The sequence below is a fragment of the Mastigoproctus giganteus genome, chromosome 7 (assembly GCF_048544385.1).
Source record: "Mastigoproctus giganteus isolate SK-2022 chromosome 7, ASM4854438v1, whole genome shotgun sequence".
Taxonomy (NCBI): domain Eukaryota; kingdom Metazoa; phylum Arthropoda; class Arachnida; order Uropygi; family Thelyphonidae; genus Mastigoproctus; species Mastigoproctus giganteus.
The window spans coordinates 153073494-153088712 of NC_143581.1; the positions used below are offsets into that span (position 1 = coordinate 153073494).

The 15219-nt window shown below is 38.8% G+C and overlaps 1 protein-coding gene across 1 annotated transcript in view; it reads right to left on the reverse strand.

Annotated features, from left to right (window-relative positions):
- Positions 1–15219, reverse strand: part of LOC150083267 (glycosylated lysosomal membrane protein A-like) — a 132088-nt gene that overhangs the window by 32767 nt on the left and 84102 nt on the right. Inside the window, exon 4 of the mRNA XM_090377139.1 lies at positions 3038–3265. Within this exon, the coding sequence (XP_090233265.1) occupies positions 3038–3265 (228 nt within the window). The remainder of the gene's footprint in view (positions 1–3037; positions 3266–15219) is intronic.

The window sequence follows — 15219 nt, forward strand, 5'->3', positions numbered from 1 at the left end:
GGATCTGGAAAGATTGAGCAGATGGGCTGAGAGGTGGCAAATGAAGTTTAACATTGACAAATGTAAAGTACTACGTACTGGAAACAGCAACCCCAGAGCAACCTATCAACTCTGTGGTACTACACTGACAATGGTAGAGAATGAAAGGGACCTGGGGGTGGTTGTGCAAGCAGATATGAAGTTCTCTGAGCAGTGCAGACGAGCTGCAAGAGTAGCTCATGGTGTATTGTCAATGATATATAGGAATTTTTCTAGCAGGGATAAGGAGGTGATTATTCCCTTGTATAAGGCAATGGTCAGGCCACACCTAGAGTACTGTATACAGGCCTGGAGGCCTCATTTCAAGAAGGATGTAGAGCTGCTGGAACGAGTACAGAGAAGGGCAACAAGATTAGTGAATGGAACAAAGGGGTGCTCTTACGAAGAAAGGCTTAAGTTTTGCAAATTACAGTGTCTGGAGACTAGGCACCAGCGAGGTGATCTGATAGAGGTGTATAAAGCCTTGAATGGTTTGAGCATACTCAATGCTGATGGGATTCTTCCTTTTGCTTAGAATAATCACCTAAAAGGGCATAAATTGAAATTGAGGAAAGACAGATGTAGGATAGATGTGCGGAAATTTGCCTTTAGCCAGCGGGTGGTTGGTTGGCGGAACAGACTTCCATCCCTTGTCGTGGAAGTTGATAGCCTAAATAAGTTTAAGGCTCAGCTGGACAGGTATTTCGAACGAACAGAGGGGTGAAGTGGAAGTGGTTATTTTTTATTTATTTATTTATTTATTTATTATTTTTTTTTTTTTTTGGCTGATGCTGCATAAGCTTGCTTTCTTGCATCAAATGCCTCTACTAATGCTAATATCACAAATAGAAATATGAACAAAAGAAGGCAAAGTTAAGTAATATTTGACAGGTGCTCTTAAAATATTCCAAAATAAGCATTTGCAACCTTTATACAACAGTTTTGGTAAACATGACAATTATGGAAAAAATGTTATCGGAAGACCTCAGTTTTCTTCAGTTTATTATTTTAAATGGAAAACAAAATGAAAAGTTCACCAGGTGCAAACTAATATTTAGCTGAATCTCTGGCCCTGATGACAGCAGCACACCATTGAGGCATTGACAAGATCAATTTCTGAAGATAATCAACTGATAGTTCTTGGTTGCAATTGAATTATGGCTTCCTGAAGTTCACGAAGGATCTTTGGTTTCTTTCTTGCAACTGCAGATTCCACACGATGCCAACAGTTCTCTATAGGATTCAGGTCCAGGCTGTTTCCTGGCCAGCTAACAGTTGTAATGGACTGTTCTTCCAACCATTTTTTCACCTGTAACAAATGTAAACACATTACTGTCGAACCTCTAATGGAGAAATGAAGCTAAAGTAACTACAGAAGTGCCTACTTACACTTTTCACCCGATGACAAGGAGCAGAGTCATCCTGAAAGATGCAGTTACTTGGCAGGTTGAAATGGTCTCTTATGGTTGGCAGCAATTTGCCTTCCAATACAGCCAGGTATCCATTGGCATTTATGGAACCTTTTATATACTGCAGGTGACCTACTCCATGATACGAAATGCAACCCCATATCATTTGTCTTGAAGGGAATTTCACTGTAGACAGTCTGGATGGTATTGTTCACCACATCTACAGCCAATCGTTTGTCTCCCATCACAGCCATGCAGGTTGAATTTCTTCTCATCTGAGAAAATAACTGACTTCGACTGCTTGGAGATCCATTTGGCATGCTCCTTACACCAAATTAATTGGGCCTTTTTCATTTTTTGTGTGAGGAGGGCCTTCTTCTTAGGACGACGGGCTACAAGTCCATTTTTGAAGAGGCATCTGCTGACGTTACTGCACTTGCTACCACTCCTGTATGTTCTTCCCATTCTCTTTTCAGCTCAGACGAAGAAGCTTTATTGTTTTTAAGGCATAAGCGCTTCAAAACGCAGTCCTGTTTTTTGGCATAGAGACTCATTTGCATTCGGTTCCTTTTTTCCTATGCTGATAGGCAGTATTCTTGAGTTTGGAAAGAAATTTACTCACTGTCGACTGATTACAAGACACTCTATAAGCAATATGATGGGAAGAACATCCTTCCTCACGTAAAGCAGCAATAGCACTCTTTCTTCGTGGCGTCAACTGCACATAACTCATCATCCTGACACAAGCAAGGAATGACAGCAACTCTTGCAGAGCATGCTTATATAACTGAAAGTAACAGCTGATGTATTATTACATCATCACCTGCTCATGTCAATCTTATCTGATGCAATCTGTAAGAAATATTGCCATATTTCTTACAGATTACAATTACCATTTTAAGGGGTGATGCACTTTCTTTGAACAACAGTGTATTTAGGACCACTGACCAAAAGAAAGGTAGCCAACTGGTGGCAGTAGACTGCCCATCAAATACACTGTTTATATTTTGAACAACCAACTGACTAACCGCTAAAGTATATTATACACTTACAGGTTGAAGGCATGACTTTAATGTCTGTGGGAAAAATACAGGTTTGAAGCTAACCTGTCCTGCTCTATGCCTGCATACTAACACAAGGTCATACATAGATATTTTAAAGGAAAACATCTCTGGATATATGTTAATAAATTGAACCTGTGTACTTCATAGTGGGGTAGCTGTTTTAGAATTTGCATTAAGGTTATGAAGAGTTAGCATGGCTTGCTATAAAGTGCACACATATTATATGGTTGGTTAGTCTGAGGAGAGAAAAACACATGCTAATCTTTCCTGAGACTGACTAACTCTGCCACGGTATGAACAGGGGCCATTAAAGTGCCGCATCTTGACAGAAAGCATTTCTCAACTTTGGCTGGTGACATGAATTAAAACCAAAAACAGTTCAAAAGGAAAAGCCCTACTCTCTGTATCTAAGATCAGCTACAGCCCTGAATGAAAAGGCTTTTATGAATTCCTGTTATTAAAAAAAATTTTTTTTTTGACGAAACAGTTTTATATAGTTGTATATGTTCAGTATGAGAAATGCATTATGATGTATACAGTACGTACTTTAAACACTCCTGGGGTATATTCATCATCAATTGACTTCCTTTCTGATTTATCCCACTTGTGTGCTTTATCAGAATTATATGTTATAGCTACAAATTCCATGGCATATCTGGAATGATTATACTTAGGCCACAGTTTATCAAAGGTAATCTTCAACTGAGTGCTGTTGGATGTAAACTGCAAATGGGGAAAATTGTGGCTACGAACTGCTTTGCCATTGACAGACACCTGTGAAAATAATAATGTAGAGATTTTAATGAGATGTTTTAAAGGTAAGACAAATATAATGATACAGTAATTTTAACTTATGCCTAAAAGTCAGAAATTATATCTTTTGCATATGAATGGATCATCAGTATCACCATTTAACTTGGCAATGGAGCGCCTATTTGGTTTTTGCTTGAGGAGTGGCATGGTACAAGACAAGTGCTGACATTGTATATATTTAAAATTCCAGGTTACTTGTCTTCCCCTCACCCACTAGTTCAATAAACATCCAGTCTTACCCCAGTTGTTTTTGAAAGATTTTTTATTGTTTACACAATAACACAAAATCTGATAGTGTCTCAAAATGGCTGCCACTCTGTGGGAATTAACATATGTAATTTCAAATTTCATATGCTATGAAGGATGCCAAATTTTATATAAATTTTGAAATAAACCTGGAAATGGAAGTAAATAATAATATCAAAGATACGTTCTTGTTTTTTTTTTTTTTTTTTTTTAATTTTTAACAATACTTATATGTATAATAAGCAGACAGTGTGGATGTTTGAAATTCATGCATCTAATGGTCTTTTAAATTAGAAAATGGAACATACCAAGAGACTGATGCTCAGAGCCGTGTTCAGTGTGAGGCGAATGAGGCTCTTGCCTCGGATTAAAAGCAGAAAGGGGCACCAAAAGAAAGATTAAATAATTGCCAAAGTTGCCATGAGTAGGGCACAATTTTTCATTCTTGACTCGGGCATTAAATGGCTCGGCACGGCCCTGCTGATGCTTCTATTTTATGTCTAAAATGTGTTTGTAATTTTCAGCACAATTAATTATTTTTGTTTTTATGAAAATAAAAAGGTACAAAACGGTTTTAAAAATTTTAATATATTTTTTTAAAACTTAGAAATTTAAACAGAATAAGCATTGCAATCCATTAAGAAAAGATGAAATATTGGCACTGTTCAAGGAGAATTAAAAAAAAAAAACAAAACATTCTCCTAAAAATTAAAAAGCAAATGGATCCTGTGCAGGTGCTCTGCCACTACCAGGTTAATAATTCTGTTAAAATTTGACAGGAAAATTGCCTAATAGTAGTAGCAGTGGCATGTGATGCAAGAAAGCAAGTGTATGAGCTTATGCAGCATCAGCCAAAAAAAAAAAAAAAATCACACCATTCCCTCCAAATGCCTGTCCAGTTCCCCCTTAAATTTATTCAACCTATCAACTTCCACAACGACAGATGGAAGTTTGTTCCAGCAATTAACCACCCGCTGGCTAAAGGCAAATTTCCGCACATCTATTCTACATCTGTCCTTTCATAATTTGAATTTATGGCCCCCTAGGTTCATAATCTGAACAAGTGGAAGGATCCCATTAGAATTCAGCGTGCTCAACCCATTCAAGGCCTTATACACCTCAATCAGATCACTGCGCAGGTGCCTAGTCTCCAGCCACTGCAATTTGCAGAACTTAAGCCTCTTGATAAAAGGATCCCTTCATTCCCCTTACCAATCTTGTTGCCCTTCTCTGTACACGCTCAAGTAAATCTACATCCTTCCTAAAACGAGGCCTCCAGACCTATACGCAGTACTCAAGGCGTGGCCTGACCATTGCCTTATACAGAGGGACAATCACCTCCTTTTTCCTAGCAAAATTCTTATATATCATTGACAAAAACCCATGACCTGCCCTGGCAGCCTGTCTGCATTGCTCAGAAAACTTCATATCTGACTGCACAATTACTCCCAGGTCTTTTTCATTTTCTACCACCTTAAGTACCACACAGTTGGCACCTTTCTCTGGGGTTACTTCTACCCATATACAGTACTTTGCATTTGTCAAGGTTAAACTTCAGTTGCCACTTCTTATCCCATCTGCCCAAATTATCTAGATCCTGTTGCAGTAGCACACTGCCACTACTGTCATTAACAACCCTGCCAACCTTTGTATCATCTGCAAACTTCGACATTAAGCCTGATATACCTTCATCAATATCATTGATAAATATACAAAACAGTGGACCCAACATCAAAATTAAGTGATTAGTCAATCAAAATGATTGACTAATCACTTAGTTAATCATTTATATAATAACCTCCTTTACAAAATTAAAATGTTATTGTTTGACTAGGGTACATGATACAAAACTAAAACTACATCCAGGTGATAGAGAAAATATCTTCAAGTTTTAGTTGAGGTGTTCAGTATGAGCACCTTTAATATCTACAGATGCCACTTATAATCCAGTGCCTCCTATATTCCGTACAATATATCCCTGCACAGTTTATTGCTTCACAAATGTGTTGTTCAAGTACCATAATGGTTCCTGGCACAGGGAGAACATACACCTAGTCTTTCACAAATTCTCATAGAGTAAAATCTAAAGGAGTTACATCAAGGGATCATAATAACCATAAAATTGGTCTTCCTCTTCTAATCCACTTCCCATAAAACACAGTGTTCAAGTATGCAAAAACTTGGTGGTAATGTGGCACAGCTCCATCTTGTTGGAAAATTAAGTTGCTATCATTGTCATTCTTGCAGTTGGAGCATAAGGAAATTCTGTAACAAGTCCAGAGCAGATGCACAGAGTTGGGAAAAATCCCTGGTGCTGCCAGATAATTAACACTACGTTACTATCAAATGCAGAATGTCTGTGACCTTTCTTCTGCAAAGGAGAAAGGTCCATACACTTTGCAACAATTCATCATGTGAAAGGCCAAATTATGCCATGATTACAGTTTTGTAACCATGCTGCCATTTACTGCAGCATGCATATTTTCCAGTTGGTGAATAAAAACTTGAAGATGTCCTCTATCAGTTTGGTTCGGATTTTATTGGTGCAAAAGCAACTAAGGCTATGGTGTGCCACAACCATTCCATAAAATATACAAACGAATAAAAGATATTGTAACCTTCCAGAAAGGTTACGTCAAGAAAGGTAAATACATAAAATGCAATAAAGCTTAAAGCCTGTAAGGCACTCAAAGAATCAGAACATAAAATGAACCGTTGATTTTGGCATTTACTAATGTGATCCAAGGCTAACTCTATAGAGTGCAGCTCTGCAGTAAATATGCTGCATTCAGAGAATCTGCTCTGATAACAGTGGTGTCTGGAAAGACAGAAGCAGATCCCACATATGATTCCAACTTTGAGCTGTCTGTGTAGACTAGCACGAAATCAGAATGTTCGGCTCAGTGTGATGAATAGAGCTGCGGGCAGACAGATGATGGAGTATCTGACTATCCCCAGTTTTTAAGGGAAAAGTCGCATGCCGGAGCGTGAGCATACCAGGATGGAATGGGCTGCTTTGGTGTTTGGGCAACCTTGTCTAACTTGATTTTAAGTTCTCTGAGTAGCTCATGGAGATGAATACCAAAAGGACAGTTGGCAGTCTTACTGGTGTTGTACAAACTTTCCCATCGTGGCTCAAAATCGTGGCTCAAAAACGGATGGTCTGGCAGGGATTTCAGTTTTAAAAATGTACTTTAGAGACAACTGCTTACGTTGAAGCAATAACAGTGGTTCATATGCTTCAGCGTATAGGCTCTGGACAGGAGATGTTTGATATGCTTCCAGTAGCGAGACGGATAGCCTGATGATGAATAGGGTCCAGCCATCAAAGTACACTGTTTCTGGCTGACGCGTATACTTGGGACTTGTAATCTAGTCTCGATCATACAAGTGCACGGTATATACATAATATGGTGCATCGGTCCACACCCCAAAATGTAGAGGAATGAGAGTGGAGAATATTCAGGCCTCTCATGCACTTTGTGCAGAGTTGGCGGATGTGTTTCAGGAAGGTCAACTTTTTATCAAATACGAGTCACAAGAATTTTATCTCTTGCGCTACTAGAATATTTCGTCTGATTGAGGTGTATAAGGCCTTGAATGGGTTGAGCACACTGAATTCTGATGGGATCCTTCCACTTGTTCAGATTACGAACCTAAGGGAGCATAAATTCAAATTAAGAAAAGACAGATGTAGAATAGATGTGCGGAAATTTGCCTTTAGCCAGCGGGTGGTTAATTGCTGGAACAAACTTCCATCTGTCGTTGTGGAAGTTGATAGGCTGAATAAATTTAAGGAGGAACTGGACAGGCATTTGGAGGGAATGGTGTGGTTTTTTTTTGGCTGATGCTGCATAAGCTCATACACATGCTTTCTTGCATCACATGCCACTACTACTACTACTACTACTATTATGCACATTTTGTTATACAAACCCTATAAGCTTTTAGCTATCTATTTGCCACTGGGTTCAGGTTGAAGATTCTGCTTATGACAAAAATGTATACAAATGGTCTTCTGCGGCGAGAACCTGAATCCATTAGCAAGTGCCCAGGAGTTAAGGCAATCGATGGCTTGTTGCAGTTGTCTTTCAATAATCTTCATGTTGCATAACTGAGAGAATATGCTAAAGTCATCAACATAGAGGGCACTGTTTACAGTTGGAGGAAGTTGTTCTGTGATAGTGTTTACTTTGATGGCAAAAAGAGCAAGAGAGTGAGGATCCCACGCAAACTTGGAAAGACCGATTGGCTAAAATGTTTTTAATAAACACGAGAAGATGCCCTTTGAGAATGGCATTATACAAATCTTTTAACATGTCAAATCTCCAAGTTGTCATATGCTTTCTCCATAGCAAAGAAAAGAGATACAAGATGTTCACATTTTAGGAAAGCATCCCGGATGGATGTTTCCAGGTTTGTATCATGTACTTTATTCATACAATATTTTAGTTTGTAAAGTACATTTGTCCACACTGTGTATATTGTTATAACAGTGGAATAAGTGCTGCTAACAAAATAAATATTCAGCTGAACCAAGTGCAAGAATGCACAATGTATAAATTAATCTGAGTACAAGCAATCCGTCACCATACTGCAAATGGGAATAACTGTGCATTTTACAGTATGGCCACTGACACACTTTTGTAATTCACAGAAAAGATATGAATACGAAGAGATATGAATTATCATTGTATTTGCATATATAGTATTGTTGTTGTTGTTATTTGTTTTTTAGGAGCATTAGCAACTAAGGCCATATTGCTCCAGGGATATGCGGTGGTCATTTCCTGACCTTTCCGCATCCTCCGTATTTGGTGGTCACGGGCTCGAACCCCAGTCTGATCAAGAAGCGTGCGCTACACACGGCTGCTCCTGCCCACCTGGCTACGGAGTCGCCATATATAGTATGTGATAACTTTCTTGGCACAGATCTGTGTAAGGAAACATGACTGGGATTGTTTCTATTGTTATTTAAGGGGAGTGCACTATTTTTCCATTGATACATGAAGAGTACAAGGATTAGCTTAATTTGCAGGTACAGTAGTATTTGCATTTCACTCTAAGGAAATAAAATTTTTCTAAATTTAATGATTTTATTGGAATTTACATTATTTAAAAAATTCTATGAACTTAAGTTAATATAAAACCAAAGTAAAAATTTTGAGCAAAAGGTTCATGCTAAGGAAATGCTTGTATCTATTTCAGAAATAAATATACTCTGGATGGCCAAAGCCAGAAGAGTTTACTACTTCATTCTGGCTTCATTCTTCACATGAAATTACGTATTTCAATTAATTAGTCCAGTTTATTTTTTGTGAAATTCTACTGTTGTCTGGTTGGCTTTATATATCAGAAGTCCATATTTGACAAATCCCACCATTCCTTCTGCATGGTATATAATTAAGTAGAAACCTTTGCTTTCAAGGATTAGCACTAGCCTATTGTCAACTGTTGGGCTAGCCTCATTCTCAATTTGGCAATTTATGTCTCTTTTGGTATAGGCAGAGTAAAACAAAGTTACTTTATTTAGTTAATTTGGCTTAAAAGTATAAATTTTCTAAAAGGCATTTGCTGAAGATGCAGATTTTAATAATGACAACTGTACAGTTTAATAAAAATGGAATACTGAAGCAAAGCATTAAGTTTTAGAAATAAAAATTTGTTTTACAAAATAGGTAAATTTTTCACATAATGGCTGAGTCATTGAATAAATCATTTGACCTCAACTGTATGAACTAAATTTTTCACTAAACTGCAAAATGAAAATTTAAATATTTTTTTCGATAATCAGTTGATTGGTCATATTAATTTTCAGTGTGAATAGCATGCTTGCATGTAACAACCTTCCCCTATATCACTGTCAATTTCCAAAAGTTTCAAATAATTCTTTGAAGCCATACAAAAAAAATTAAAAGACTTAAAGGTAACATTTAAGGGCAAACTAACAGGTTTCAGCCCGAGACTTCCAATAATTTTGGATGCCTCACTTCCTCATCACTAATCACCTTGTGACTATTAGTCAATGACACAAATTCACTGTTGACCCTAGCAGCAATTGATGCCTGGCCACCTAGTAACAGTAGTGGCAGTGGCATATTGTTTGGTTTGTCCCCCACATTAACTGTATTAAATTGACATCTGTGTGCAATAGAGGTCTTCACAAAAATGCTGAAACCATCATCATCACATCAGCCATTTTCAATTCACTGCAGGATGAAGAACTCTCCAGCAACTTTCCATTTCCTTCTCTTTTGTGCAATGGCCATCCATTTACTACCCACAAACTCATGAATTTCATCTGTCGATATCTGTCATTGTCTTCCAGTTTTTCTTCCAGCTTCTCTTGGGTACCATTCTGTTATTTTCTTAGTCCATCTGTCATCAATTCTTCGAGCTATGTGTCCTGCCCAAGACCATTTTAGTTCTTTAGTTTTGATAAGAATGTCCTTTACTTGAGTTTGCTGCCTAATCCATGTGTTTCTCTTCTTATCTAAGTCTGATTCCCAATATAACTTGTTACATTCTTTGCTGTGTAGTTTAGCATTAGCATTAGTAGAGGCATATGATGCAAGAAAGCAAGCTTATGCAGCATCAGCAAAAAAAAAAAAAAAAAACCCCTTCCACTTCACCCCTCCGTTTGTTCGAAATACCTGTCCAGCTGAGCCTTAAATTTATTTAGGCTATCAACTTCCATAACAAAGGATGGAAGTCTGTTCCCCCAACCAACTACTCACTGGCTAAAGGCAAATTTCCGCACATCTATCCTACATCTGCCTTTCCTCAATTTGAATTTATGCCCTCTCAGGTGAGTATTCTGAGCAAGAGGCAGTATCCCATCAGCATTGAGCATGCTCAAACCATTCAAGGCTTTGTACACCTTTATCAGATCACCTCACAGGTGCCTAGTCTCCAGACACTGTAATTTGCAAAACTTAAGCCTTTCTTCGTAAGAGCACCCCTTTGTTCCATTCACTAATCTTGTTGCCCTTCTCTGTACTCGTTCCAGCAGCTCTACATCCTTCTTGAAATGAGGCCTCCAGACCTGTATACAGTACTTAAGGTGCAGCCTGACCATTGCCTTATACAAGGGAATAATCACCTCCCTATCCCTGCTAGAAAAATTCCTATATATCATTGATAAGACACCACGAGCCACTCTTGCAGCCCGTCTGCACTGCTGAGAGAACGTCATATCTGTCTGCACAATTACCCCCAGGTCCTTTTCATATTCTACCACTGTCAGTGTAGTACCACAGAGTTGATACGTTGCTCTGGGGTTGCTGTTTCTCATATGTAGTTCTTTACATTTGTAAATGTTAAACTTCATTTGCCACCTCTCAGCCCATCTGCTCAACCTTTCCAGATCCTGTTGCAGCAGCATAGCGTCAGTAGCGTCCTTAACAACCCTGCCAAACTTTGTATCGTCTGCAAACTTGGACATTAAGCTTGATATACTATCATCAATATTATTTATAAATACAGATAACAACAATGGACCCAACACTGACGCCTGAGGGACTCCACTTAGTCCAATATGAGCAGTGTCCATTAATTACCACTCTGTCTTCTGCCACTCAACTATCCCTTTATCCATAGCAACAATTTGCCACCAATGCCACACTGCTCCAATTTGTGCAGCAGTCTTCCATGTGCAACAGTATCAAAAGCCTTTCTAAGATCCAAATATATAATATCAAAGTTATTCCCTGCATCCAATTCTTTTGTGACTACATCATAGTATCCAATCAAATTGGTCAGGCAAGACCTTCCCTTAACAAAACCATGCTGTGTCTGAGGTATAACTGAATTCTTGTCAAGATGATCCTGCAGTGCTTCTTTAACCAGTGCTTCCATTAATTTTCCTGGAAAAGAAGTTAAACTCAGAAGTCTATAATTACTTGTGTCAGCCTTTGATCCTCCTTTGTGAATTGGGGTTACATTTGCACATCTCAAGTCTGTGAGTACCTCCCCTGAGTCCAAGGAAGCTCTCATAATTATGGCTAACAGATTGCTTACTTCCTTTGCTGCCTCCTTTAATATAACTGGATAGATCCCATCCACCCCATCTGCCTTTCTTGTATTTATCTTCAACAATTTCTCCTCCACTTTACTCTCAATTATTACAAGATCATCTAGCACACTGCCAGTGTTTACTTCATCTATGGCATTCCCCTTCCTGAATAACTCCTTATTTGTGAATGTAGATGCAAAATATTCATTTAGTTTGTTAGCTACCTGAGCAGGATCACGAACAGTTGAACCATCAATATCAAGTGGACCAATCTGATTCATCCCCTTCCTTCTAGAGTTTACATAAGTAAAGAACTCCTTGCTGTTTTTCTTTGCATCCCTTGCCAAAGATTTCTCGTAATCTGCCTTCGCCTGCCTAACCTCCTTTGTAACTTGGTTACAGATCAACTTATATCTCTGATAGGCTTCTGTCACATTTTAATTTATATGTATTCCATGCATTTTTCTTCTCTGCCATATGTCTCATTAGTTCATCTGACATCCTTTTAGGCCTGAACCTTGAACAATATTTCTTAGTTGGTATGTAAAGCCTAGTAGCTTCCAAGATAAGTTCTTTGAATGCTTCCCATTTTGAGTTTGCTGTTGGTAACATCATCAGTTGGTCCCACTGTATAGAATTTAAGTACTGTCTCAGACCATCGTAGTCGCCTTTACGAAAGCAATAACCATTCCCTTTACCCCTGATGGTAGTTACTTCCTTGAGTAAATCCCACTTCAGCACACTGTGATTACTGCCACCTAGTGGTTCCTGTATCTGCAGATTCTTAATGCATGAAGAATCACTACTGATAATCAAATCAAGAGTATTGCTCCCTCTAGTTGCCTCCTGAACATGCTGACATAGAAAACAATTATCCAATAAATCCACAAAAGCCTTGCTAGTGTGTGAGCGACCAACCCACAAATTCCAGTCAATATCTGGGAAATTAAAATCCCCCATTATAAGACTCTGATTTACTGGCCCATTCTATTTCCCTGTACAGTTTCTTATTATACTCATTAGAGTCATTAGGCCTATAGCACACTCCTACTCTCAATTTTGATCTTCCAATGCTTATGTCACACCAAACTGACTCGACACTGCACTGTCCAGAGATGTCGACTGGCTTCACTTCCTTGGATTTTGTGTGTTTCTTAACTAATAGCATAACCCCTCCTCTCTTCCTATAGAATTTGTACTCCCAAAATTCCAGTTCTGCATTACTTATATCTGTGTGACACCACGTCTCTGATATCCCAACAATATCCGCCTTTGATGCTTTGAGCAATACCTCAAATTCATCAAATTTATTTACCAAACTCCTAGCACTGGTGTACACGCAAGTATACATGCATCTGTTCTTTTTCTTAGTTACCCTAACACAACCCATGTGTTTATTTGTACCCAAATGACTCCCAGCAGTCTCTGAAATATCCTGCATCTTATTTTCCAAGCTGCTGCTCATTCCAATAGAAGCAGTGCAAGAATCACTTTCACCTCTGCCAGTGGATACTGTTAATCTATTAGTCCTTGTATCCCCCCAATCTAGCAGTTTTACGACCCACCTAACACTGCCTCGATAGCATCAGCAAACATTCTTGCACCCTTTCTATTTAAGTGTATCCCATCCCTGTAGAAGCAGTCTCTCCTGTTAACAAGTACAGACCAGGCTGAAAAAAATTCTACCCCTTGAGCCTTGCACAATCTTTCCAGGGCCGAATTGATCGACAGGGCTCTCATCATATACTCCCTCCTATTGTGTCTGGGCAGAATTGCAGACACTTTCAAATTCAACCCTACCAGCTTCTCTTCCATTCTTTTGGTGAGTGCCCAAGTTCACTTCCATAAGTCATGGTGGGGAGTATACATGGTTCATTATTTTATGTTTCAGACAAATTGGGATATTGCTCTTCAGTATGTGACTATATTTCCTGAATGCTATCCATCCAAAATTTATTCTTCTCTTGACTTCCAGCCATTTATCATTATTACAGCTATCACTTGTCCCAGTTAAGTATATGACTCCACCTTTTCAATTACTGCTCCTTCAATCATTATATCCCTTTCTGTGGCATACTTGTTCATCGTTACTTTTGTTTTAGCCATATTCATCTTTAGTCCGAAATCCTTACTAACTCTGCATAACTGATTAAGATTTTCCTCTAATTCTTTGGGATCGTGGCTTATGACTAGAATGTCATCTGCAAATTGTGAGTGGTTTAGGTACTCTCCATTCACATTGACTCCTTTCTGCGAACAGTCTAATCTTCTGAAAGCTTCCTCAAGGGCAGCAGTAAACAACTTCAGAGATATGTCTCCTTGTCGAACTCCTTTCTCAATTTTAAATTTGTTACTGTCTTTGTCTAGTCCAATAAAGGAGATAGCTGTCTCGTACATTTTCTTCGAAATCATAATACATGGGGTATCTGTGCCTTGTCTTTCCAGTGCCTAAAACATTGCCTTATGCTGTATGGAGTCAAATGCCTTTTCATAATCCACAAATGCCAGGCATAATGGTGTGTTATATTCATTTGCTTTCTCCATTAGCTGTGACATTACGTGAAGTTGACCATAGTTGAGAATCCAGCTTGCTCTTTCGGTTGATTCTCATCAAGTATTCTTTCTAATCTGTTAGTAATGACCCTTGTGAACAACTTGTAGATGAGGGATAACAAGCTAATTGGTGTATAATTTCCAATTCATCTCCTTCCTTATGCAGCAAAACTATGATTGCATTATTCCACTCCTTAGACGTCACACCTTTTTGAATCATTTTGTGAAGAGTCTTGCCAGTTATTGTATCATGTCTCTTCCTCCCAATTTTAACAACTCTAGTGGAGTCCCACAGGGTTCGGTGTTGGGTCCACTGTTGTTTTGTGTATTTATCAATGATATTGATGAAGGTATATCAGGCTTAATGTCGAAGTTTGCAGATGACACAAAGGTTGGCAGGGTTGTTAATGACAGTAATGGCAGTGTGCTACTGCAACAGGATCTAGATAATTTGAGCAGATGGGCTAAGAAGTGGCAACTGAAGTTCAACCTTGACAAATGCAAAGTACTGCATATGGGTAGAAGTAACCCCAGAGAAACGTACCAACTGTGTGGTACTACATTTAAGGTGGTAGAAAATGAAAAAGACCTGGGAGTAATTGTGCAGTCAGATATGAAGTTTTCTGAGCAATGCAGACAGGCTGCTAGGGCAGGTCATGGGGTTTTGTCAATGATATATAGGAATTTTGCTAGCAGGGAAAAGGAGGTGATTGTCCCTCTGTATAAGGCAATGGTCAGGCCACGCCTTGAGTACTGCGTACAGGTCTGGAGGCCTCATTTTAGGAAGGATGTAGATTTGCTTGAGCGTGTACAGAGAAGAGCAACACGATTGGTGAGGGGAATGAAGGGATTCTCTTACGAAGAGAGGCTTAAGTTCTGCAAATTGCAGTGGCTGGAGACTAGGCACCTGCGCGGTGATCTGATTGAGGTCTATAAGGCCTTGAATGGGTTGAGCACGCTGAATTCTGATGGGATCCTTCCACTTGTTCAGATTACGAACCTACGGGGACATAAGTTCAAATTAAGAAAGGATAGATGTAGAATAGATGTGCGAAAATTTGCCTTTAACCAGCGGGTGGTTAATTGCTGGAACAAACTTCCA